The sequence below is a fragment of the Nothobranchius furzeri genome, chromosome 4, assembly GCF_043380555.1.
Source record: "Nothobranchius furzeri strain GRZ-AD chromosome 4, NfurGRZ-RIMD1, whole genome shotgun sequence".
Classification (NCBI taxonomy): Eukaryota; Metazoa; Chordata; class Actinopteri; order Cyprinodontiformes; family Nothobranchiidae; genus Nothobranchius; species Nothobranchius furzeri.
The window spans coordinates 74363848-74390760 of record NC_091744.1 but is presented as its reverse complement, the minus strand read 5'-3'; the positions used below and the strand labels follow the sequence as shown (position 1 = coordinate 74390760).

The window sequence follows — 26913 nt, the reverse complement described above, 5'->3', positions numbered from 1 at the left end:
CTCAGGGGATGGATTCTAAGTAAATTACTGTAATCACCTTATCACATTTTTCATGCATTACTCACTAAAGTAACTCATAAGTTTGCTAAGTAAGCTATAAATCCATTTTCATGTTGGGAGCTTACATTTGCATAGATTTATTGAGCCTAAAATCCCTGTGGAACAAAGACTGAGGCATTTCCCTGCTATAGAAGTGAGGCTAGTATTAGTCGTGTCATTTTTTTACACTATCGAATATAAACGTATTATTATTTCTAAAATACAGCCAGATTATTCAGGTGTGTATTTAATATAACAATACGTGGTCCTTTTTGTGGTATGATAATAAAATAATGGTAAACATTTGTCGTAAATAAAATAAAAAATATATGAAAGCAACAAAATATTGCTATTGATTATTTTACTCCAAAGTAGTAACATTCAGAAAAGTGACATTCAGGAATCATCCATTGTGATCATACTTGATTCGGTGTGGTTGCTGTTATTGTTTTTCCTAGTTTGTGTATCTGTTTTATTTTAGATTATTATGATGAATCATGAAACAAACTAATTTCCCTCTGAGTTTATTAAAGGGAGTTGGTTTGTGTTGTTTGTTTGTTTTATTTTATCACACTGTATTTTCTCCATTTTAGCTGTATGGCTCAACTGTTTGTTGCTGAGCAAAAGGAGGAATTTACTGCCTGCTTAGACATAAAAATACTGGACACTATCTTGCACTGCAGTCACACCAGCTGTAGTGCTGATGTTGAGACCATTTGGCTGTCTATGATATATGAAATCACATTTTATGACCACACTTATCTTCAAATGTGACTTTTTGATCTCAGCTCACGCATAAATGGTGTAAAGCTTTAAAGGAATATTCCACTCCTAAGTGAAATGTAGTCTGTTGCTATTTTCTCCAGAGTTAGATATGTGGAGAAAATGCATTTTGTAACCAGCCCAGTCATTCTCCTACTCTGGTAGTGTTCCGTTAGCTTTAGCTTAGCATAAACAATATAAGTGAATGGTAACAACTAGCATTTCAACTATTCAAATTCAAAAATATGCCTACTTCCGTAAAAACAAATGCAGGATCTTACCCAATACACTTTTTTGAAGGAACAGCATAATAAGCTGCATTATAAATAGCAGAGTACATGACAGATAAAATAGGCTTATTTTGGGTCATTTCCTTGTGCATGTGACATTATCAGAACTTTTAAGTTCAAACCACAAAAAAAATGTTTGATTTATGTAATGCAAATAAAATAATAGGCTTAGTCTCATCTGTCTCACTCATATTAAGAAAAGAAAGTCGTCATTTGCTACGTCAAACATACACCTACGTGTTTTTGTTCAGCAGTAACCAAGGATGTTCAGAGATTGAGGCTCTGAACAAATGTTTAAAAATAAAGTCTGCTATGCTGCGTTTTAGCCTGAAGGACTTTATTTTAATGCCACTACTGGGTAAGTGACAAACCACAACAGCTTCAGTGCAGAACATCTCTACCAGGACAGAAAATCTCTTGGTCACCGGTGACCCAAAATAAGCTGCTGAACAAGAAAATGAGAGCCTTCAGGAAATAAACTGAGAATTATTGAAACGTGCAAAGGGAGCTAAAAATCAGACAGACTGTGAGGAGGTGTGCAGGAAAAAGCTGGAGAGCTAATTCTGACTGAACAGTGTTTAGGTTGGGTGGTCAGGGATGTAAAAAAATAAAATGGTGTGTCCTCATCTGCACCCGGACACACAAACTTCACACCCACAGCTTTTCTGTCCTACTTTATAGTCTCACCTTAACTCTGTCAAAGGCATTACCAAAGCTTCATCAACCTGTTCCCACACATCAGGACCATCCAATTTAGCCTGGCCTGCCAGACTCGTCCTCTGTTTAATTCTGCACAGAGAATGAGTCTGTTAACTCACAGGCAGAGAGGCACTTGAGGGGCGGGACTAGGCAGCTCAAAATTGACCAATCAGAAAAAAGATGGAAATCCCGACTGTACCGCACAACGCTGTAGTTTTCTAATTGTAGTAAAAAAAATAGCATCTGGCACAAGCCCCCACAATGCGGCTCAAGAATTGAGGCCATCCCGGAAGTACCAAAAATTGCAGTTCCACCCTCATCCGCTGGGGGCTGGTGTCAGAAGCGAGCAAATCCTCATTGACTCCCATGTTAAAAATACCAATTTCACAGCAGAAATAAACATGTTTACAGCCTGGTACCAAAACATGTTTTTTGTTTAAATGATCTAGTTTACAACCATGACAACTCTGAGGGGGGTGAATTTTTTTCTCACTCTTCTGTTTAAGTGTATTAAAAGCCTAAAATTCTGTATAATTAATGAGCATCAGACCCACGTGACCACAGAGCTAGCTCCATGGAAAGGCCTCAGTAGAGCCTCGGTCTGGCTTGGAAACTGCTCCGGGATTTTGAGTCTCTGTGTGTGTGTATTCTTTTTAGGATATTATTTGTGCAATTGTTGGACAAAATGACTTGCTGTGGCATTGATTGCACTAATAGAGCATCTAAGGAGTCTCCACTTCATTTTTTTCGGTAAGTAAAATTATATTTATGTATTTTAGGTCACTGTCGAGCTGAGCTTAGATTTTAGCATGTACTGTTTAACCATGAAATTTAAATGTGATAGGGTAAAACCCAGTGCATTTAACATAATGCTGCACTTTAGAAAATGGGTTGAAATATAACATGTTGGTGGAGCTGGGTTCCGACTATCGGCTTGTGGAGCTCTTGGGAGACCGATGTTTTCCACCCGTTTCTCCCCTCCCCGCAGCCCGGTGCATCTGTCTGATCGCGGCTTCTGGCTGCTGCGCGGGCTGCTGTGCAGCTGCCGGCTTGTGGAGCTCTGGGAGACCTCTGTGTTCCACCCGGTTTTATCCAGCGGTCAGCCCGGCATATCTCTGACTCAGAAGCTCTGGTGTTGTGCACAGCTAACTCCAGTTGTACCTAGGTTGCTTCCTCCGTTAGCTTAGCTCCCACCTCCGCATTAGCTCTGGGTTAGCTTCAGGTTAGCTTGTAGCTAGTTCGACCGAGTGAAGTCAGTTGATCCCAGCCTTACAGCCCCACCCTCAGCTCCACCTTTCTTCCCTCTTGTGGAATTGTCTGGGCTTGATGGAACCTGTGGCATGGTCAAAATGGCGGTGATGGCCAAAAACTTGTCATTGGAGCCTATGGAAATGAATTGTCCAGTATTTATATGTCGATGGTCTGGCAACAGCGCAAACATCTTTTATTTTTTTAGAAGAAATGCACTTCTACTTGTGGTTTTAAAGACATTTGAGTCATTTAGAACAGAGGAAAGAGTCACAGCGAACTTCGCCGCTGTCTTTGTTGTTTATGAGAAACTGAGCGTCGCTGTGTTTGACGTCCGCAACACTGTAGCGTCAGCGCAAACATCTTTCTGTAGAAGAAAGGCTTTTAGCACTTTTACTTGTTGTGGTTTTAAAGACATGTTCAAATCGTTTAGAACAAAGGAAAGAGCCGCAGCAAACCACTTCAGTCACCATGTTTATGATAAACTCGGCGTTATGGTGTGTGATGTACAATACTCAGCGCTGATTGGCTCGGTTAGAATTCTCACACACTGAGGCTATTTGAATAGGAGAGTTCCCAGACTCGTTCTCTGTGCATAATTAAACAGAGTCTGGCAGGCCAGGCTACATCCAATACACCAGTCTGTCTGCTGCAGTCAGGTGAAGACAGACTAGAGAGACCTGAAGGTCCAAAGGGAGTCAGCCACAGCATGCTAAATGTATGAAAATATTGATACACTGAAATATCACAGTATTTTGATAGTTAAAAGCATTTTATCTTTTTTTTTCTTGAGAATTTGTTGTATTTTTTGTGCAACACTGACAGCTAGGTAGCAGCAGTTTTTACCACCTTCTTTCTGATGGAACAACTAGAACTTGCGATAACACTGAATGTGCCTTGGAGGCGTCTGTTCCGAGTTTTCCAATTAAAGCTTCAATCCTGGTATTTTTATCTGATGGCACTAACTAGTGGCTGACAAATGTATCACCCCTTGATACATTCTCATAACTTCCGCATTTTCGGCCGAATTAAATGCCTCTCATTCGTGAACGTGACCCTCTAGCCAGCAAGCAAATCTAAAACACATGGTTGTACAATTATTATTCTTGTGTTATTGTTTATTTATATATTTTTATTTTTAAGACTTGCCCATGAGAAATGTTGCCAACTCTGCATCTGTCTAGATACGTTCTCACTTGCTCTGTGATTGACATCTGTACGTAAGTGGCTGTCAAATGCTTTTGGCTAATGCTGAATGGTGCTCAGTTCAAACTCCATGGGGCACTACAGAATGGGGGAGGAGCTTATCAAAAATAATGATGTATTGCCTACATTATGTCACAGTATATGGTAAGACAATCACTAACGGATTTCTAAAAATTGTACATAAATCCTGAAAGGAGGAAAACTCCGAATTGCTGTTTTAAGTTCTGACAACCGCTAATATTGTCTGGCTTTTATTGCATCATCTCTCCTGTATTGTGATGTTTAATGTATCGACAGATTCTTGCAAATGGAGACCCCTAGTTTAAGGTGATATTGTGTACTTTCCCTGGAGATAGTAGTACATACCTAAATCATTGCAGGCAAGCAGTGTTTTTGTGTTTGAGTAAGACCTTACCAATAGATGGCCATTAGGGTCAAAAATAACTGGGAGCGCAATTTTCAAATGAGTACTTCGTCAAAACGTCCAACCTCAAGCAAAATGACAAGCACATAAGACACCTATTCATCAGTGGCAACAAGCTAAGCGGTAAATGTGTAAAACACCAATGTTTATGAATGGTAAAAGTTTTGTAATCACTTGTTATAAATCAGTAAATGCATTTTGTCCTCACAGGCTCACGTAAAAGGAAATATCACGTCTAATATGGCAATGATGGATCAATCGTCTTTAAATAGACTCCAGCTGGTTCAAAATGCAGTGGCACGTTTACTTAATGGCACCACAAAGCGTGACCATATAACCCCAGTTTTGGCGTCTCTTCATTGGATCCCTGTGTACTACAGGGTTAATTTCAAAGTACTCCCCTTTATTTTTAAATCTCTTCATGTCTTGGCTCCACCATACATCAGCGAGTTATTGTCCATCTACACTCCCGTCAGAAACATGAGGTATACCTTGCAGTCTTTCTTAATTGTTCCAAAAACACATTTTAAAACTCGGGGAGACAGGGCTTTCTCTGTGGCTGGTCCTAGGCTGTGGAACTGCCTTCCTGTGAATCTAAGAACCACACAAAACAGAGCATTTCAAAGCATTACTTAAAACATACTTGTTTGATCTGGCTTTTAAAGTGACAGTGTGTGTTTTTCATGGAGATAAGGGGCAGTAGATACCTAAATCAAGCAGTATTTTTGTGTTGGAGTAAGACCTTACCAACGGATGTCCATCAGGGTCAAAAAGCCCTGGGGAGTGCAGTCTTTAGCAAAATGATGTAATATCCAGAAATGGTCATTTTTAACCTACAGTTTGACCTTTATGCCACCGGTCATCTGCAGACCTGATCCCATCTTCTTAGGTGGATTTTACACTCTATCTCCCTAAAAGCCCAGAAGGATACTGCAACCTTGTTGACATTTCAGGAGGAACACGTTGTCAGCCTGTGTTCCCAAACAAAGCATTTCTTGATAACACCGCAGGAGTAAATGAAATCAACAAATGTGATATGGATAATCATAAAGTTTTGTTAATCTGTGCTTAAATCAATAAGGATGCTTGATCTGTGCTTGAATTACTGAAAGTATGAAATGAATTATTACATTACACACACACACACACATATATATATATATATATATATATACATATATATATATATATATATTAGGGCTGCACAACATATCGAAAAATTATCGTCATCGCGATAACAGGACGTGCGATAGGCCCATCGCAAAGCACGTCAAAAACTGCGATAAATGTTTGGTTCAAACATTTCCATCCGTGTCATACATCAACTTTTTGTAAACCAGCTCTGTTTTTTACGCGACAGTATTATTTGACCAATCAAATGTAGCCCTTCTGATATGCGGCCAATCAGATGGGTCCGTTCACATAATACGCCCGCCCCCTACGAGCTGCCTCGCTCTGCTCGGCTGTCTCTGTCCGAAGGTTGAGATGTTTGCCAGCCTTACATAACCGCTCTTGTTTTTGGCACCACCACTTCCTCCGTGCGCCGACACCGGAGCGTCGGAGACGGTGCTGCCGAGCGGAGCTTCCCGGGCTGCGCTTACTTTGGGCCGCTGTGCCGCCGCCTGGTTCACCCGCTCCAGCACAGACTGTATCCCCAAAATTCCACCATCTCCGCTCCGCCCCCGCTTTCCGCTGCCGCTCGCTTCCCTTGTTCGTCATGCTGGCTCAGATTAACGAACGCACTTTGTGCTGAGGTTTCTGGCTCCGGTTAGCTTCCAGCTAAAAGGCTACAGCACTCTCCTCCCAGTCCCACCCTGAGCTGCTAAAGAGGGCCTGGAAAAGTTCCCCCACACATCAAAGTGATTTTTCATTTATGAGCTTTTATAACCTTGTTAATCAGGATAGTTGATTTGCTGCTGCACTTAAACTGTCAGTCAGAAGCTCTGCTAGCCGGTTATCTTAAGAGGAGCTAGTTCAGTTTGTTAGCTTGTTATCAGAATCAGTTGCAGTTTCATCATCTGAGCTGCTTTTTAAGATCTAGGTAAACTTGTTCAATTTGGGGTTAAAAACAAACGTTTTCACATATTTTCCTTGTAGTTTTTTTTGCCAGTTCGTCTTCTGAAAGGTAGAAAATTGTTTTTCTCTTTCCCTCAGAAAATCTTAATATTCTCCTAGTTTGGCCCAGGACAGCTCACTTCCCAATTACAGCAACAGCCTTATATCATAACCACATTAGTGGAGAAAATGTTCAGTAGCAATGAGAGAATTTGCTGTTGCATTTAAGTGATGTTAACTATTATTTAACATTAAAACTTATTTTCAGATTTTTTTATTTATTCAAAAACCCTGGTAAGGGATGTTTTTCTGTATTTGTAGCATCAGAAAAAGTTTTATGGTGGAGGTGATGTTTTAAAGTCACTGAGGAACTGCATGCATGCAGTTTGCTGTTTTGCTGCTAATACAGTAGCAGGTGCAGCTGCATATTTTTACAATGAAAATGTTATGTTGTAATGGAATTCATGCATTCGTTTTTGTTTGCTTTGAACCCAGAGCAGACGTCACACGCCAGACGACATCAACACTGCATACTTTAGTATTTGTTCATTTATCGTGAGTAATATCGATATCGCAATATTAAGCACTGTCATCGAATATCGCAGGTTTTCCTAATATCGTGCAGCCCTAATATATGTATGTATATATATGTATGTATATATATATATATATATATATATATATATATATATATATATATATATATATATTGTAATCAATAATGGTTGATATGACAAGGCAATCGTCACCCACACTCAGACACAAGGACAAATTAAAGTTAAGTTAAACTCATGACACATAGATATTTCTTTACCCAAGATCAGAGCATCCGGTCAAGAAGGCGTGATGTCTGAGGTTTTCTTGGTAATATCCAAGCCCCCACAATGCCGCTCTAAAAATGGTCCCATCCCGGAAGTAAGAAAAATTGCAGTTCCACCCTCATCTGCTGGGGGCTGGTGCCAGAAGCGAGCAAATCCTCATTGACTCCCATGTTAAAAATGCCGATTTCACAGCAGAAATAAACATGTTTACAGCCTGGTACCAAAACATGTTTTTTGTCTAAATTATCTAGTTTATACTCATGACAACTCTGAGGGGGGTGAATTTTTTTCTCACTCTTCTGTTTAAGTGTATTGAAAGCCTAAAATTCTGTATAATTAATGAGCATCCCACACACGTGACCGCCGCCTCAGACCCACGTGACCACAGAGCTAGCTCCGTGGAAAGGCCTCAGTACAGCCTCGGCCCCTCCTGGAAGCTGTTTCGGGATTTTGAGTCTCTGTGCTTGTGAATTCTGTTTTGGATATTATTGGTGCAATTGTTGGACAAAATGACTTGCAGTGGTATTAATTGCACTAATAGAGCGTCCAAGGAGTCTCCACTTCATTTTTTTCGGTAAGTTAAAATCTATATTCGTATTTTATGTCACTGCTGCCTTTAAACTAGCTGAGTTTACCGAAGTAGCTAGGTGACTATCAGTTTAACATGTAGCATGTACTGTTTAACCATGAAATTTAAATGTAAAATACGGTAAAATAATTAATAGGGCATATTTAGATGGGTAATATGGTAAAAGATCAAAATGGATTGAAATATGCCGGAGCGCTAAGAGGGAGACTTCTGTGTCCATTCTTCCACCCGGTAATCCCCAGCGGTCAGGCCGGGCAGCCTGACCGATCCGGCGCCTACTTGCTGCGCCTAGCTGCTGCGCGGGCTGACCGCTCGTGGAGCTCTCAGAGACAGATCTGACCGGAGAAATACTGCAGCTCGGTGAGAAGTCTATAGGGCATACAGCGTTTCCCTTAAATCCCACCGCCACGCCGACAAGATCCCAAGTTTCTTTGTTTTTGTTTGCGCTGTTTACCGAAGAAGCAGCGGGAACTAATATGTTGTTGCTTGTGATCACAGCCGGCGGGTAGCAAGTATGTACAGTCTATGATTTTACCGCTCCCTCCTGCAGTCTTCCCCTATTAAAATTTAAAATGTGTAACTTCATGTATTGGGATGAATGACTAATATTCATGTTAACTAAAACGTTAGGTATTTAGGGGGAAAAAACAAAATAATAAACATTATACAGATGTCAAATAAATCAAACTGTAATTAAACTATATATTTTCAAAGTCTCGATTCTGGATAAAATCCAACAACATATGCTTTATAAATAAACACTACACATGGCTTTTACACACACACACACACACACACGTTACATTGTGATTTCTTAGTAAATATTCTATTTGGCGAGAGATAAATTTTATTGTATTTATCCTAGTGAATCTATAATTAAACGGGTAAACTAGTAGTAGTACATCCAACATCAAAGAAAGTAAAATGTTATTATCAGGAGAGGGAGAATGATTAAGTGGTTAGCAGCAGTGTGCTAGATGATGGCCCCCTCCATGAGGCCACCACAGCTCAGCAGAACATCGTTGTAGCTTCTTCTGGGGAGAAAAACACTTAGAGAAAAAATAAAGTTAACAGCTGAAATAGCAGGAAATAATACAGTTAAAGAGCAGATTGTAGAAGAAAGAAACCCCTGGGTTAAACTGGTCTGTCTACTGCATAATGCTGAACTCTAACATGTGTCCTCAGGGAAGGACCTGATTGGTGTCCAGAACCTGCTGAAGAAGCACCAGGCTCTGCAGGCTGAGATCACAGGTCATGAACCTCGCATCAAGGCTGTCACCCAGAAAGGAGAGACCATAATGGAGGAAGGTAGAGCAGGTCTGGTCCTGACATGTTTCTGAGGTGTCTGCAGGTTCTGGCTCACTTTGTTTGGGTCCAGGTCACTTCGCTGGTTCAGAACCCTCGGCCCGTCAGAACATTCTTATCCACCACGTTCTAACACCAGACCTGTTAACCCGACAGCAACAAGTGGCTCCAACTGACGATGAGACCGGGAAGGAGCTGGTTCTGGCTCTGTACGACTACCAGGAGAAGAGTCCTCGAGAGGTCACCATGAAGAAGGGCGACATCCTCACGCTGCTCAACAGCACCAACAAGGTTCGTGTGCCCTTCACAGCCGAGGAACGACCTCCAGCTCAGAGCGAACATCTCCACACCTGCTTTGTGTTTGTGTGACTTTAGGTTGTTTTACTTGAACTTGCGTCTTTAGCTGAATGAGGATGGAGAAACGGGTCGGACCTGGAGCAGGTCGAGGTCTTGCAGAAGAAGTTTGACGACTTCCAGAAGGTCGGACTTTTCCTCCTCTCCGTCTTCCAGCAGCAGCTGTCAGATCAGCTCAGGTGATAATCAGCAGGTGCTTTTGTCCTGCAGGACCTGAAGGCCAACGAGTCCCGCCTGAGGGACATCAACAAGGTGGCATCTGAACTGGAGTCAGAAGGTCTGATGGCTGAGGAGGCTCCTATGGTTCAGGCTCAGGTGAGCGTCACCTGTCTGCAGCAGCTGGTCCCTCTCACTTCCTAGTTTGTTAACTCTGCTCGTCTCTGTTTGTAGCAACAAGAACATCTGGGTTCTGCTCCTGGAAAGGTGCGTGTTGTCCTCCGCCTCCACCAGAACCAGACGTGGTGTTTTTGTTACCACTCATTTGTTTGTTTACAGGATGAAGCCGACTCTAACCCCGGCTTTCCACGGGAGCCGTCAGCAGCACGTTACTGCAGCAGCACGTCATAGCTGCTGATAGGAACCGCTGTGGTCAACAGAACCTTTTCCACCGGAGCCGTCAGCAGCGCGAGTCGGCCGCGTCTCAGGAGCAGCATGTCGCGGCCTTTACGCGCCGGTTCTATTTTCTACGCGCAACGCCTCTGAAACGGGTCAAGTTCGACATTTTTGGGGAAGGAAAGACAGGAAATCGGACGCGGAAATTGAGAGAAGCTACCGAGATTTTCAGAATAAAGAACGTACTGCCTTCCGGTTGCTTTACTTTTAAAAACAGTTACTAACTGTGCGGCCCCGTGAGAAGTTATCACCTAGCTAGCGGTCTCCTTTGTTTTTCAGGTCCGTATTGGCGATTATAAAACGGACAGAACATAAAACACAAACCATGTTGTAGTTTTCTCCTGCTTGTTGTTGTGTTTACTGACGAAGTCACTCGTGTGACTTCGTGCTCGGTCGGTGACAGCTGCTCCCCTGCTGCTTCGCGTCTCGTGGGAAGGGCCAAGCAGCAGCTTACGCGAGCAAGACGTGCTGCTGCAGTAACGTGCTGCTGACGGCTCCCGTGGAAACCCGGGGTAACACGGCGTCACCCTGGAAGGTGAGTTCATTCAGCTGATCAGAGGTCACCTCTGATGGCCGCAGTCACGGCCGACCGTGCTGACATCACACAGGAATTCAGGTGACCCGGCAGGCACCAGGTGCTGGTGAAAGTGGGGACATGTCAGCTGGTTGCCATGGCTACAGTTATCTTTATGCATCTGTATGACTGCTGACTGGTGTGTGTTTCCTGTGACCTTTGACCTCAGACCGTACGGTTGGGCGTTCAGACGACGGCTAACTTTAATTCCATCAAGGTAAGAGGAAGCTCTTCCCTTCCTGTCTGAGCGATCCGTCTCCAGGTTTCCTTGTCCGGCGTCCAGCCCGCTGGCGTCCACCTTCATCTCACTGGGTTTGGTTTCTCTCCAGGAGCTGAACAACTGCTGGCGCTCGCTGCAACAGCTGGCTGAAGACCGGAGCAACATGCTGGGCAGCGCCCATGAGGTGCAGCGCTTCCACAGGTACCCCGCACACTTATGCGCCGCTTACGGGTCAGTAGAGTTTGGACCCACACTCAGACGGAGTTCTGATGTCTTCTCAGAGACGCTGATGAGACCAAAGAGTGGATCGAGGAGAAGAACCAGGCCCTGAACACAGACAACTACGGCCACGACCTGGCCAGCGTTCAGGCTCTGCAGCGTGAACATGAAGGCTTTGAGCGTGACCTGGCAGCTCTGGGTGATAAGGTCCGCTTCCTGATTGGTACCAGGACCCGGGTTGTCTCTGGAGACACGTTCTTCATGGTTCTGGTGACTCCACCCCAGCCGTTCTTGATCAGCAATCAGCGGGGTGCTTTCCTATTTAAGGTGGATGGAGGACACAATTTGACGCCAGAAGATTGCCTCAGTTTTGGTAGTAACCAGCCACTCGTGTTACCTCTAGTGTTCCTAGGATTAATGTTATTTCGTAGTGTTTTTGCTCTTATATTGGATTTACCATTCTTCAGGATTCCTGTCGACCTAATTGGATACTGACCTCTACTCCAGGATTTGGATATTCAACACACGGACCTTATCACCAGCCTCCATAACCCACCTCTCATCTCACCCAGTGCCCCATCCACCAGGACGCCCCGCTTCTCTCCACCTCTGCTCCCTACACCCACCACAGGAAGTCTGCTGAACACCTCTGCCTGCCTACAATGGATTTTGAAACCAGAACCTAAGCTCACCTGTGTTCTCCCTCCTCCAGACGCTGAGCTGTTGTTGCAGTTCCAACCACGGACTTATCTGTGCACCTTAAGTTCCTCCTTATAAATAAATCATTTTTTCCATCAGTTTTTGGTCAGTGTTGTATTCTGCATGTCTTGGGTTAAGTACCTTCCTCCAAACATGACACTCCTCTTCAAAGAGCAAATCTGTTCAGCACATTCTGACAGACAGACCACCATTCTTCTGTCATGATGCTGTACAGGACATTTTTAGAGTTTTTCTTTTTAAAGATAAATAGGATTACATTTAAATAGCAATACTTTCACATTATCATTTTCCCACACTTCTGTATAACTGTATTTTGTTGTTTTTCAATAAAGAATGACAAATTATTTAAGTTTGGATTTGTTGCACACAAATATATATCTGTAAAAAATATCTACAAAGCTAATGTTTACATAACAAGTATGATTGGGTTTTGCAATACGGCACTATTTTAGTAAGATTTTTAAACCAAGTAAAGTTAGTAAAGAACACATTTCTATTGTCTGCTAAGAAACTGTTGGGATTTAAAATGGGCCTGTTGTACAAATAACTTGTAAATGATTATTCCTCACTTTTGTCTTAACCAAAGAAATTCCAGTAATTGAGCAAAAACATTTATTTTTAACACTACATTTTATAAAACAGGGCGCAAAGTGTCGGCACATGTATGTATGTCGATGGTCCGCCCCAACCGAACCAGGAGACACAGACGTCAGGGAGGCCAAGGTTGTCTCTGCAGCTCTCTGGGCACCCCGCCTCACATAGCTGTCTCCAATGATCCAAATGGCTATGGAGAAAAAATAACAGGTTTGTCATAATTGTTTAAAGTACAAAACCATACATGAAGTGGTGAGACAGGTATGTGGAACTTACACTTGCTGCGTTGTGTAGCTGATGTTGGAGACACACAGGCTGCCATGGTGACATTTAAACAGATCTAAGAAAAAAATGAAAATTAAAAACTCCAAGACCTCATGTCATATTTACTAATCAGCTATGGCTGATTTATTGTTTGGATCACAGTGAATTACACTAATTCTAATATATTTTTATTTCTATTATACATACATACTTTTTAACTGTTATTTTCACGACTGTTATCAGGCTCTCTTGTTCTGGTTCTCATGATAATCCCGTGTCTTCCAGTAAGTTATCTTGTGCTTACTTCATCTGTAGAATGTCTCTTTACTTTTGGTAAATTGTACTGAGTCCAGAATAAAGACTAGTTGGCTGTACAAGATACAAACAAGTATTACATTTTGGAAATATATGAAATGTATTTACGCTGCTAATTTAGCTCGAATACTAATAACTGCCATATTTTCCGGACTATAACTCGCACTTTTTTACATATTCTGGCTGGTCCTGCTACTTATACTCCAGAGCGACTTATATAACAAAATATGTAGGCTACACCGCGCTGCTGCGGGCCGACTCCGACCCACACAAGAATGAGTTCCCCTGTCCCGCTGGGAGGGTTTCAAACACCGCCAGCATCTGTTAGAGCCTGTGGCGGGGTGCTGAGGGCCGGCTCCAGCCCAGGAATGAGCTCTCCTCGCCGGCCGGGAGGGTTTGAAACACCGCCATCCTCTCCTCTGCTGGCTGTTGTTCATTCTGTTATGGTTACCGGTGCTTGTGTTGCAATGTGAAACGTTTGGTCTCAGATTTTGTAAGAAAGATAATAAAATGTCCCCCCAAAATACGACTTAAATATATTTTCTCTTCTTCATGATACATTTAATGGCTGGTGCGACTCAGGAGTGATAGCGCCGAAAAAAACTGTACTGAAAACTTGCTCAAAGCAAAATGTATTCATTACGGAAATAAATTATATACTTACCGATTTAAAACTTTTTTAATACAGGTACTTCTCACGAACAGGCGCAGAAAACCTCCACCGAAACTCCGTGTGAGGTTCAGGTCGATGGGTGTTCCAGTTAGCTCCGGTTGGGTTGAAGCTAGGTGGCTACATCCGTTAGCTCGGCTCCCACCTCCGCTTTAGCTTTGGGTTAGCCAGGGTTAGCTTCAGGTTAGCTCGTAGCTAGTTCGCCTGGGTGTCGTCACTCGAGCCCAGCCTTACAGCCACACCCTCAGTGCCTCCTCTCTTCCCTTTTATGGAATTGTCTGGGCTGGACGGAACCTGTGACACGGTCAAAATGGCGGTGGTGGCCACCTCCCATTATAGACAACAAACGTGTTATTGAAGCCAATGGAATCCGTTTGTCCAGTATGTACAGTCTATGGTAATATCCCTTAACATGGCACGCTCCGATTGGCCAAGTAAATCCTAATATGAGAATATTAAAACGGAATCACTGTGGTGATTCAGTAGTCGCATTCCAGCTGTCCACGATTCAACATTCAGTTGTAGAGAGCGCTTCGGAACGGCCGTCCGCAGCGACACCTCTTTAACCCTGAGCATTTTTGGCAAGTTGCCAAAACCCTGCCAAAAGCTGCGTACCGCTGACACAGCAAACGGTTCCTGCAGAACAAAGCTTATATTGTTCCGACTCCTTAAGAGTCTGTCTAGATGCAATGGTTCCATTCTTCTGTTGTGACCCGAGACATCTCTGGACTGAAGAGTCGGTGCTGCAGTTACTCTACGACCCTCAGTGCCAGAGGTCATCCGACCTCCCTGACCTTTGGATCCACGAAGAGGGTCTCCAAGAAAGGGTGAAGTAGACACACAGATAGCGTCTGATGCTTTTTGATAAGAATCAGCCTCATAGCTTAAAGCAAACCAAATCCTTCCCTTTTTCACCTAGAGTGCTTTAAGAGCTTAATATATTACCTCTGCTTATGACCAATAAGCTGTGATTCTCAATATAAATATAGAATATCCTCCTGCTTGGTCTTTGGATGTTTAATCAGAAGATTCTAGGATTCTTTGTTTATTCAGCGATTGTGGAACACTTTGTCTTGATTCAAGGAAAGAGTCAGGTTTATAAATGTAAGAATTTATTTTCCAAACAATTAAAAACATGACACGCACATCAGACTCCCTTTCATCACTGGCAACAAGTGAAGAGGTAAATGTGTAAAACAACAACATTCAAGAATGACGAAAATTTTGTAACCGTTTGTTACAAATTAGTAAATGCTTTTTGTCCTCATGGGCTCCTGTAGAAGGAAACATGGCATCTAATATGGTATCGGCCAGAGATTTAGACCCACTCCCATGTATTTTAGACCTGATTTTTATGGTTAAATGTCATGAAACCGCCAATATTTTTCAACAACTGGGCTTCATTTCATTCATTTTCAACAACATTTTGATGGATGTTTCCAGAAATTAATGGTAAAAACTACACATTGTCTCTTTAATGCAGGTTGACTTAAGTGATTAACTTCTGTTTTTATTTGACTTACGTTTTTATCTTATACTCTTTTAGCATTAAATTAATTAATTGTTTTTACAAAATTTTAACCCTGATTTTTACCGCAATGTGTTCTTGATTGTGTTTATTTTTTATTTATTTATTTAATTTGTATCCTTGTTCAGCACTTTGGGGTTGCCTGCGTGACTGTAAATGTGCTATATAAATAAACTTGACCTTGATGCCTAGAGACTAGACCTGCTCCCACATATTTTAGACCCGAATTTTATGGTTATGTGTTACAAAGCCGCCAATATTTTTCAAAAACGGCATCATTTCATTCATTTTAAACAACATTTCATTGGATATTTCAAGAGATTAACTGTAGAAACTACACATTATCATTTTAATATAAGGTGATTTGTAGTCTATGCCGGTTGTAGTTCTTAATCTTTCTGCATAAATAACGTGTAGAATCTTAATCTTCAGTTGGTTCTTTTTAGTTTCTCTTTAAGATATGAATTAATTTATTTCAACCCTTTATGTTAATGTCAGTACATTTTGGATTACCATAAGTGAAACCAGATTTTAGTTTGGGGGCTTTGTAGAGCTGTCTCACCTGCAGCAGCAACACTCCAGCAAGGACTATTGGGAGGTAGACATGTATTTCAGACTCAGATTGTCTAATCTAATTTGTACCTCTGTGCTCAGTGGAAACACAAAAATTCAGGACTCGGTTTTGTTTTAAATCTCTTTAGAAAGTGGCCAGAGGTGTTCTCGATCCTGAATACAAATACCTTGGAGTTCACCTGGACAACAGACTGGACTGCATGGAGAAAGAACAGCGAAGCCGTTTACAAGAAGGGACACAGCAGACTGCACTTCTTGAGGACGCTTAGGTCCTTCAATGTCTGTAGCAAGATGCTGCAGATCTTCTACAAGTCTGTTGTTGAGAGTGTAATCTCTTCAGCCATCGTCTGTTGGGGTAGCAGCATCAGAAGCAGGGACCTGAAAAGGCTCAACAGCCTAATAAAAAAGGCTGGTTCTGTTCTGGGGATGACTGTGGAACCACTGGAGGAGATAATGCAAATAAGTACTCTCCAGAGAATCAAGAAAATTATGGACAACCCTGAGCATTCTCTTCACAAGACTGTCCGGCAACGGAAGAGTGTCTTCAGTCAGAGGCTTCTTCAGTTTCGCTGCAACACTGACCGCTACTGGAGATCCTTCCTGCCAACAGCCATTGTAATATACAACAACTCTTTGATGACTTGATTATTATTATTATTCTGAGCTACTACAGCAAATCAATTTCCCTCTGGGATTAAAAAAGTGTTTTTGAATTGAATTGAATCAGAAGAAGATTGCAGCACTCACCGAGACATCTTTGCTTTCTGTTTTGGAACCAGAAGAAATCACATCCATCTTCCAATAATTAATAATAGACCCGTTGCTATAAGATCCCATATCATGAATGCTCTGAGGAGAGTGTTATCGACTGTGGTTTGATTAACATTCATGTCATTTAGGCCCAGTTGATTCCTGACAAAGCAGGTTTCACCTTTAGGGTCATGTTGTTGGATTTCCTCTGTACGTTTAACACATTTTAGCTCCAACACGTTGCTTGAAACTCCAGAAAATACAAATTGATCTCTTACAAAGGCCTGGATTATTGACTAGCTGCCAGGCAGACCACAGTCTGGAGAACTAAATGTTTTGTGCCTGAAATGGTGGTCAACAACCCATGAAATTCTTCCATTTTTCTTCTTGTTTTAAACCTCCAACTTTGGTTCAACTCAAAAATATTTTCATTCGCAGAAAAACCTAAACGGTTCATCAGGTGTGTTTTATTTTGTGTGTGTTGGATGGGGAGGTACAAAGAATTGTCAGAGTGCTTTACAGCATGGTGTGGGAGCAGTCACCTTGTCCTCAATCTTAATAGGCTAAGAAGATTATTGTGGATTTTAGGAACACTGGGATTAAGCCTGACTCTGATTCCATCCAGAGAGAAGACATGCGTGTGGTGGAGGGCTGTAAAAGATGGAATGGTTTTCCAGGACATATTTACCGTGCCACCTTTTAAGGTATCATTATCAGAACCAGTGACTCAAAGAAACAGAGCAACCTGGTTTTAAAAGGGGCTCTCTGTGCTATTTATTTCCCAAATCTCATCTGCTAAAACTAAATGAAGGAATCCAAAAGATGAAAGTGAGAATGAAGCGGCTAAAATATGAGATGGCATCTTTTGGCAGGGTCCAGCATGGAGTGTAAAGGGCATTGTGCCTCTAAAGCAGAGTCGGAGCATACTGGCAGAGTGACTAATGACCTACAGTACTCTCAATTATTATCACTGACACACAGACACACTCACACAAACCCCACATGATTCAGTCCAGTTTGCAAAAGTATGACTCAGCTGCAGCTTTCTGTCTCCATCTCAATTTCCTGAGACCCCAAGACTCTGGTTCTAAATGAGGACATCAGCACTCTGGGAAATAGGTTTGTCCCCCTAGAAAAGCTACCCCGGTGCAGTGCAAATTAGCTTTATGCCCTCCTACAATCAATGTGAAAGTGGGTCTCATTAAATCCCAGGCTTGTGTCTTTCATCACTCCTGAGACTTGAATCATGCAGAAGCTATTACCTTTTATTGCTTTGGCGTTATTTTTGAGGTCAAATGTTTGTATGGTCTTTCATCGTCAATTAGGGGCAGCTTGATCTCTACCAGCAGTGTCCTGTTGTCCTACTGTAATAAAACTGTACTCTTCTGTTAATGTGTTGCTTATATGACTCTAGTTACTGGTAAGGCTTGACTCAAATATTTAGTTGTTTTAAAGCTGCAAAGGTAAATTTTGGAAACAAATTAGCTTAAAACATTTTTTCATGCCTTTTAACAATGTTCTAACATAGCAAAGCCATAAATATATTGTGGTGATTTTTGAAACAAGAAAAAAAAATGCAACCATTGGACGATCCGGTTGTCGGTATTGTTGAACTGTTGCACTTCCCTGGGTCCTCCATTCTGTAAGGCTGGATCACACTGTGCGTTTTTTGACCGTTGCACAGGATTGTTCACTGTAAGAATTCCAGAATGATGGCACATTTTACGACACAAGATTTCAGTGAGGCAAACTGCACGACGTCTTTCTCCTGCAGGACACGCTATGTCATGAGCACACCTCCTGAAAGCATATGTCACTAGGTAGATCGCTAACCAAAACAAAGCTGAAAAGATAAACACTGTCATGATCCGCCCCAGCCTCCCTGAATGTGTGTCTCCTGCCCTGATTAGCCTAATTGTTCTCACCTGTCCCTGATTACTCTGCCCATGTGTTCCTGATTCCCTTGTGTATTTATACCTCCCTCCTGGTTGTTGTCTTTGTCGGTTCATTGTCGTTGTCCATGTTCGTTCGTCCTGTGCTCCCGTCCTTCAATAAACAGCTTTTTATTTTTTACATCCGTCTGCCTGCTCATCTGCCTCCAAAACCCACCACCACACATGGTCTGCCATCTCCACCCGCAGAACATGACAAACACTTCTTTTTGAGTCAGTTCATGACCCAACTCATCTTCCTCAAAGAGGAAACTTCGTTTTTAAAACACTCGCTAAAGCCTGATTTATGCTTCTCCGTCTGCGTCAGTGCGGAGACACGCAATGCCATTATCCGTCCTTGCGTAAGGCTCCGGCAGGCACGCAAGTACGTACGGAGTCGAGCCCACTTTTTTAAACATCCGTCGAACGAAACGGATTATGCAAGCTTGTGATTGGTCAGGGCGCCGCTGTTGTTTACAGCGCCGCCATTGCAAAGAGAGCCAAGTTTAACTAGCGGCAGACACGGAGAAGCTTGAAGACTACCTCGCGAAAAAACTCTAAAAATATGAACGTTTCATCCTCCCGTGACTGGAGGAGTGAAAAGATGCGCAGCAAGCGTTTTGTTTGTGGACGGAAATGACAGGAAACGTGGGTTTAGAGGTGGGGAGCGCATGAAGCGGTGGGAGAATGAGAGACAAATATGTCCGTGTTAAAAGTCTCTTATATACACAAAAAACACAATATAAACACACGATCTTGGACCGATACATGACAGGGTACCACAGAACAGCGCTACGCCCTCTGTTGTCCTGCCGGGCAATTGCTTTGCAACACTCTCCAGGAGACGGAGAAGTATGAGAGCAAAACGCTTCCGTCAATCCGTGCGTGTCTGTCCCTTGCGGAGCTGACGGAGAAGCATGAATCAGGCTTTAGGCGTCAGACTCCGGCGGCGGGTCTTCTTTTCCCATCTTCCAGCTAAACAGCTGATCTGTCTGCTGGACATTCATCCTTCTCATCCTCCTTTGTACATGAAAACCCACTAAACTACAGAGAAGTAACAATCAGTCACAGATCGCTGCAATATTTAAACTTTTGCCGTGAATTGTGTCTCAGTGCTCTGCAGCTCTGTGGCAGATTGCAGAGCGCAGCTCTCTCCCTCTGCAACAAAACGCTACTGAACCAACCTTATCAGTTGAATATGTGAAATTTCCACCAACAGCAAAGGGATCTCATGTTTTTGTGTTTTATTTTTTATGTTTGTGAGCACATCTCCTCTCACTCTCACAGAATCACGGATTTCACAATTTATCTGATAATGTGAAAAAGTTGTTTATTTATTTTTAAAATAAATCCGGTGTAACTTGGGCTAATTAAAATAAAAGATGGTGTGTAGTTTATAATCTGCATTTTAAACGTAAATTAAAACCGAAGGTCAAAGAGGCAGAGTCTTGCTGCTGCGGCGTCCCAAAGGTGTGTTTTCATTGTCGGTTGCAGACAGGAGTCGTAGGTTTTCAAGCATGCTTGTAGACTGTCTGAGGCTGATTTGGGTCATGAGAGGGCTCAAAAAGCTGTCGCAGAGCCGGTGACACTGGACCGCCACAGATTTGTAAATCACCCTCACATTCACCGTTTTTTTTTTTTACACAATCATGCTCCCGACGAGGGATTTGGCTAAGACGACAGCCCCACAGTGTGTTCCGGGCTTTACAGACTCACGTATTTAGCAACAGAACACCGCTGGTGTGAGAGGTTCTCTGTTCAAAAAGAAGGAGAAACAGTCGGCTGCTACCACTTCAACTTTAGGACCAAAAAGAAAAACACCATTTGAAATCACGGACAACAAAATACATTAGGACCTAAAAAATGGTGACTGGTTTATAGCGCTATCTCGTTTCCTCTAACATCGCAGGCTTCCAGTTCCGACAGGGAAGATACCCGAGGGGAGAGGTGAGAATTTCGTTCAAAACCTAGCTTGTTCTGTAGATTCGCCATGACAGCTTTAAGCTGTTGAGCCTAAAATCAGAATTTGTTTTCTTAAAACATCCAGTCAGATTTATTTCAGACACCTACACTTATAAATCTGTTCCATTCTTATTTGTGGAGACCATAGACAGCTCCTTCAGAGGCAGACTGACACATCCCAGAATGCTACCTTTCATCCCCTCTGCTGTAAGTATTTGAATAAGTTCTCAGTTTAAGTTGTACTGGCATTATTCTGTGGGCGATGGTGGCACAGGAGGCAAGATCTCGTCCCATAATTGGAAGGTTGCTGGTTCGAGCCCAGCTCAGTCTGTCGCTGTCGTTGTGTCCTTGGGCAAGACACTTAACCCACGTTGCCTGCTGGTGGTGGTCGGAGGGACCAGTGGCACCTGTGCTCGGCAGCCTCGCCTCTGTCAGTGCGCCCCAGGGCAGCTGTGGCTACATCGTAGCTCATCCCCACCAGTGTATGAATGTGTGTGTGAATGGGTGAATGACTGATTGTGTTGTAAGGCGCTTTGAGGGGTTCCAGGACTCTAGAAGGCGCTATATCAAATACAGGCCATTTACCATTATCCTGTTACACAATAACACCAATGCAATACTCAGTATGTGTTCAATACTTGTGCAATACCTGATTTACATAGTATGTCTGCGTCCCTTGCAGTATGCTGCATAGTTCCGTTTTTTATTTTTTTACTCGTGGTTTTTTGTTATCAAAGGTTACAATACTAGCTTACTGACTACGTTTATATACATGTACCTTGTTATTATACTTCATCGAATTATTCTCTTAAGTGTTGGTGCTGCTGTAACAAGTGAATGTCCCCACTGTGGGATCACTATTCACTATAAGTTTATTCTATTCTGTTCTAATTACATTAAGAAGAAGAAATGATCTTTTATATATGAAGTAAAAATAGATAAATGAAAATGAGACATTTATTTATGATTCTCACTTTATTTAAAAGGGAATTCACAGCAAGTGAATTAAAATCTTAAATATTAGACATGTGAAGTGACATTGGCTAGTGTTGAAATGGCAGCGTTGTATCTGTGCTGCCAGGCTTGGTCCCTAAAAGCCCGCGCCTTCTGTCTGGACTCCTCGCAGGCAGCCTGCCTGCAGAGTATGTCTGCAGCCCCGGGAGCCTTCCATCCTGCTGCGTCTGCTCTTCTTGCTCCTCACACACATCCATCCTGCCTGGTCGGCCTGTCAAACCCTGGGTCCCCTCCAGCCCCCCCCCCCCCCCCCTCCCCTCTCCACCCCACCCCCTCGTCTCCACCCCTTCTCTCCCTCTCTTCCTCTGCTCCATTGGGCTTGTGAAGGTGAGCTGGTCCCAAGCGGCACCACTGTACAGATTGCAATGCTTCCTCCCCAAATGGCAGCTTCTCTCTTGTGGATGTGCTCATTCAAAGACTGGCTGGCTTGTTTCTCATCTTCATGGTCTTTCACCTTTAGTTATTTTTGTCTGGTGCAGTGCACTCACTTCTGTATGTTCATATTATTTAGCCTCCATCTCACTCTCAGGTCTCGGGAACGATCGGGATGCTGAGTGCGTCGCCTAATAGCGAGGCTATTGAAAAGTAAGCACCCCCTGAGGTTTTAGGCCAGTTTGGTGACAGCTGTCATTCCATCACTTGTCCTTAAAAGCTTTTTTATGAGGAGCGATGACAAACGTATTAGGAATGCATCTAACCAGTTTTGATTGTTTCCATCTGCAGGTGTGTGGTGAATTTCTGCACCTTATAGCTCTCCAGAGTGTGTTAAACAGCTTTATGCAGATAGGAGAAATGTTCCCCTTGGTGTTGGCGGCATCACTTTGTTGAGGGGTGTTTTTATTCCCTCTAAAAACGCGATTTTTTTGGGTTGTTTTTATGAAACAAATGTCATTTTGAAATATAATTCAGTGTCAGGATGAAAAATAATTTTACGTTGGTTAAGTTTAACAGGATCTTTCCATTGTAATATGAATAGATGCTTTGAATTTCAGAAATATGTCACAGATGTACAGAAAAAGCTACTTCAGACCACCAAATGTGTGTTTTTGAGCTGAACTCTTGTCTGCAGCCTTGCTTGTGTTCACATGAATGCTTTGGTGAGCAGCGTTATCTGGCTGTCCTGTTGTTGCAGGCTATTTCACCACCTCACCCACTTGTGTTTCTGCAGGTTTTTGGAGATTATTATCACTTCAGGCACCATGCTGTGGAGAGGAGGGCATTGTCTGGCCACAAGGGGATGCACATCAAACTGCAAAAAGATTCACAGGTAAGAGTGCTGTCAGCTCTCACAACCCGCTGTGGCCCTCCTCGTTGGAAACAAAAGGCCAAAAGACAGATTGGATTACATATCTGGTGTGTGTACTTCACAGAGAGAAGGGATGGCAACATTAATGACAGCTTGTCAAACTCTGTTTGTCCTTACTTGTTTTTCCATCTGTCGCCTACATAATACTGTAAAAAAATTGTTTGCATTGATTAAAATAGCTTAAAAATTATAATTTTATCTTTTAACATTCAGTTTGATGCAACAAATGGGATCAGTAAGCACAAAGCTGATGATCAACACAAAAGAAATCCATCCGATCTGAAATGTTCAGCAGGGCACACACCTTTATCAGAGTACTAAGATCACTCAAAGTACTACAAAGACACTTTGATAGGGTCAATTTTTGTTTTGAAGTCTGGTTCCTTCTCTGAACTTGCAGGATGACATGGAACGGATCGTCTAAAAGTCTGTAGTGACTGTGAAAAGGCTCTGCAATCATTGGTTCATAATGTTATGGCTGGGCTTTAGATAACTGGATTTGTTACTTTCTTATATAACGGACCTCACGTTCTGCCTAGAAATGTGATTGTCAGTTAACTTTTTGGATTGTGCTCCTTGCGATGATGCACGTCATGAAGTTGCAGCTTCATCTTAAAGTTCCATGTTCCAGCCTCTAGGTCAAATCACATCATCCTCAGAGAAAATAATAGCAGAGGAAACCACAGAAATAGTTTTAAAAAGAAAACTTCAGGCTGTAAAAATGTAATTAGATGTGTAGCCACATTAGTACACTCGATTAGTACAAATGTACAGCCTGTAGCGCACAGACAGACAGACAGACAGACAGACAGACAGACAGACAGACAGACAGATAGATAGATAGATAGATAGATAGATAGATAGATAGATGATAGATAGATAGATAGATAGATAGATAGATAGATAGATAGATAGATAGATAGATAGATAGATAGATAGATAGATAGATAGATAGATAGATAGATAGATAGATAGATAGATAGATAGATAGATAGATAGATTCAACACACTTGATTTCAATCAGCAGGTTATTAACAGGTTTCTGCAGAGCCTGATGAGCTGCTGCACAGGTGATTCAACCACTGAATCTAGTGTGTTGGACTAGAGCAGTGGTTCCCAAGCTTATTTAGCCGCGCACCCCCTTCTATGTCCCGACCATGTCGACGCACCCCCCCACCCCACCCCCACCCCCAACCCCCACATCGGGGCATGGCTATATATATATATATATATATATATATATATATATATATATATATATATATATATATCAGATGTCAAGCTAAACAGACAGGGTTAAAAAAATTCCCCATCACTTTCATTTTTTAAATAGTAATTAATAAACATTCAATACCATTACAACTTCCTTTGATTTCATTTTAAATAAATATTTAGAGTGCCCAGGTAGCACATAAACAATGCAATTTAACGGTTTTCTTAAAGTAGGAACGTTTAACCTGTGCGGCCAGAGCGCTCTCCTTCCTTCTGCTCTGCATAAACCTGAGATGATCACCTACTTGTGCGTAATCAAATGTCAATAGGGGACAAGATATAGCCATGATGTTCACTTTTACCTCAGACCGACTTATTGCTGTTTTATGACGTGGCTGAATCTGCGATCCGCTGTCATGCGGACTGGAATAACAAATGCTGCAGTAACATGAGTTGTGGTCAGGTTCATGAGGAGTCACTGGCTGGAGCGGACCCGACTCATCCCAGAAGCTAATATCTTAATTTGACCTTGAATGAAAAATAACCTCTTAAAAGTTTTTATCACGGTGGAGGCAGCACTCATTTCTGCCTTCAGTCTGACGGCGCGCCGGAGTTAAAGCAGCGTGTGCGCTTATTGAATCTGTGTGTGTGTGTGTGCGCGCGCGCGCGGCACAGCCGCTCAAGTCACCGCGTCTCGCGCTATTTAAACCAATGTTGTAAAATGACTTCTGCCCAGCCCAGATGTGCTCACTTGTGCACCCGTGAGCCGTAGTTCAGCCGGAACACGTCTGACCTCTGACCGACGCACTCTGAACTTCAGATCTTCAGCGCACTGTCAATAGCCTGAATGGGAATCATTTCTTGTTATTTAGTTACATCCACAATGTTCTGTGTGTGAGGTTTACAATGTCAGAACACCTGCATGAGACAGGTGTTAATTACAATCTGCCAGAATGACTCACCACCTTCAGATTCCTCCAACACCGTTAAAAATGATCAAATACGGAACATATCGGCGTGCGCAGGCCAGAGTGCTGAAGCTCGGCGCATTATTATTATTATGAAGCTAGGGCACATGCGGAGGACACGCGCGCGCGTGCAAAAATATACTTGTTTTCAATTACATTTATTGGGCCCACTTACTTTTTCTTTGGCCCACCCACAAATGAGTTTCTATGCTAATGGTGACATATGACAGACTTCTCTGAGCTCCGCAGCCATTACACTTTTCACCTCGCGCACCCCCTAGCGGCAGCTCGCGCACCCCCAGGGGTGCGCGCACCACACTTTGGGAATCCCTGGACTAGAGAAAGCACTAAAATGTTCCCTCAAGGCCCAGAATTGAATAGCTCTGATACATCGGATCAGATAACATCTCCCATCTTTCCCTCACTTGTGAACAAGAACCTGAGAAACTTAAACTCCTCCACTTGGGGTAGGACCTCATCCCTGGCCTCAGAGAAGACATTCTACCTTTTTCCAACTACTCAATAGACGGATTGGTGCTGCGTCTTCAGTGATGCGGGCGTTGTACCGGTCTATCAGGGTGAAGAGAGAGCTGAGCCGGAAGGCAAAGCTCTCGATTTACCGGTCCCTCACCTATGGGTAGTGACCAAAAGAATGAGATTGCAGATACAAGCAGCTGAAATGAGTTTTCTCCACATGGTGTCTGGGTTCTCCCCTAGAGATAGGGTGAGAAGCTTGGAGGGGCTTGGAGTAGATCTGCTGCTCCACCCCATCAAGAGGAGCCAGTTCAAGTGGCTTGGGCATATGATTAGGAGGCCTCCTGGATGCCTACTTGGTGGGCACATCCAACCAGGAGGAGACCGAAAATATAAACCCAGGACACGCCGGAGGGACTGTGTTTCTCGGCTGGCCAGGGAATGCCTTGGGCTGGAGAGGGAAGTCTGGGCCTCTCTCTCTCTGCTTAGGCTGCTGCCCTCGCGACTCGCCCCCAAATAAGTGGACCAAAATGGATGGATGGATAACACCTCCCCTGTACTGTGATGTATTTTGTGTTGCCAGATTCTTGCCAATACAAACCACTAATATGTTGTTGGCAATAAGCATGAACCCCAAAAGAAGAATGTGTGCTAAGATTTCAACTTACTAACATTTGAGATTTTCACTGGAAATAATATGAAGGATGTGTTGGCAATTATCTCCAAAGCAAGGTTTGCATTTTTTGATGAATCAAAGCAACACACACCTCAAAACCCCCGTCTGTAGGCAGTGTTTTATACTGAAGGACTCTTAAGAACAGAATAATGCAAATCCTTTTTCTCTGAAAAATGTGCTTCTTTAATTGGCTATGTTGCCTTGCCATTAGCATACTCTAGTTTAAAGCACTAATTTGATTCTTGGTAGGCAACGCGCATGCTGATCAGTCTTTTTACTAGCGCTTGTGCTTTTTAAACGATGTAGATTGCAACCAGCTGATCACCTCACTGCCTCTGCCTCCACGTTCTCAGGCATGAAGGAGGAAGCGGGATGCTTAAGAGCTCATGCTCTGTTTGTCCATTCTTTTGGAAAACAGCCCAATATAAAGGAGGACATTTGTCTGCACTGATAAAAATAACAGAATGATTTTTGTAGTGTTTTTTCAGCTGTTTTCTTTTTTCATGAAGGAACAAAAGATTCAGTGTAGTTGTGTTATA

At 42.7% G+C, this 26913-nt stretch overlaps 3 protein-coding genes across 12 annotated transcripts in view; 2 read left to right on the top strand and 1 right to left on the bottom strand.

Annotated features, from left to right (window-relative positions):
• The window catches only part of furinb (furin (paired basic amino acid cleaving enzyme) b), a 168334-nt gene that overhangs the window by 67202 nt on the left and 74219 nt on the right, over window positions 1-26913 (top strand). For all 3 annotated transcript variants that reach the window (XM_015964814.3, XM_015964812.3, XM_015964813.3), the window contains exon 3: window positions 22907-23005. In XM_015964814.3, the coding sequence (XP_015820300.3) occupies window positions 22907-23005 (99 nt within the window). The remainder of the gene's footprint in view (window positions 1-22906; window positions 23006-26913) is intronic.
• The window catches only part of accs (1-aminocyclopropane-1-carboxylate synthase homolog (Arabidopsis)(non-functional)), a 160752-nt gene that overhangs the window by 81641 nt on the left and 52198 nt on the right, over window positions 1-26913 (bottom strand). The window lies entirely within an intron of this gene.
• LOC139069668 (spectrin alpha chain, non-erythrocytic 1-like) lies at window positions 7451-12486 on the top strand. Of its 8 annotated transcripts, none has more exons than XM_070550431.1 (10): window positions 7451-8118; window positions 9319-9441; window positions 9595-9729; window positions 9814-9918; window positions 10003-10107; window positions 10183-10215; window positions 10288-10939; window positions 11148-11195; window positions 11308-11399; window positions 11480-12486. In XM_070550431.1, the coding sequence occupies exons 9-10, from the start codon at window positions 11362-11364 to the stop codon at window positions 11910-11912; spliced, it is 471 nt and encodes a 156-aa protein (XP_070406532.1). In that variant the 5' UTR covers window positions 7451-8118; window positions 9319-9441; window positions 9595-9729; window positions 9814-9918; window positions 10003-10107; window positions 10183-10215; window positions 10288-10939; window positions 11148-11195; window positions 11308-11361; the 3' UTR covers window positions 11913-12486. The 8 variants fall into 8 exon arrangements, with proteins under 8 accessions (XP_070406532.1, XP_070406531.1, XP_070406528.1 ...); XM_070550429.1 differs by lacking the exon at window positions 10288-10939 and having other exon boundaries at window positions 7456-8118; window positions 11480-11790; window positions 11885-12486; XM_070550430.1 differs by having other exon boundaries at window positions 11148-11399.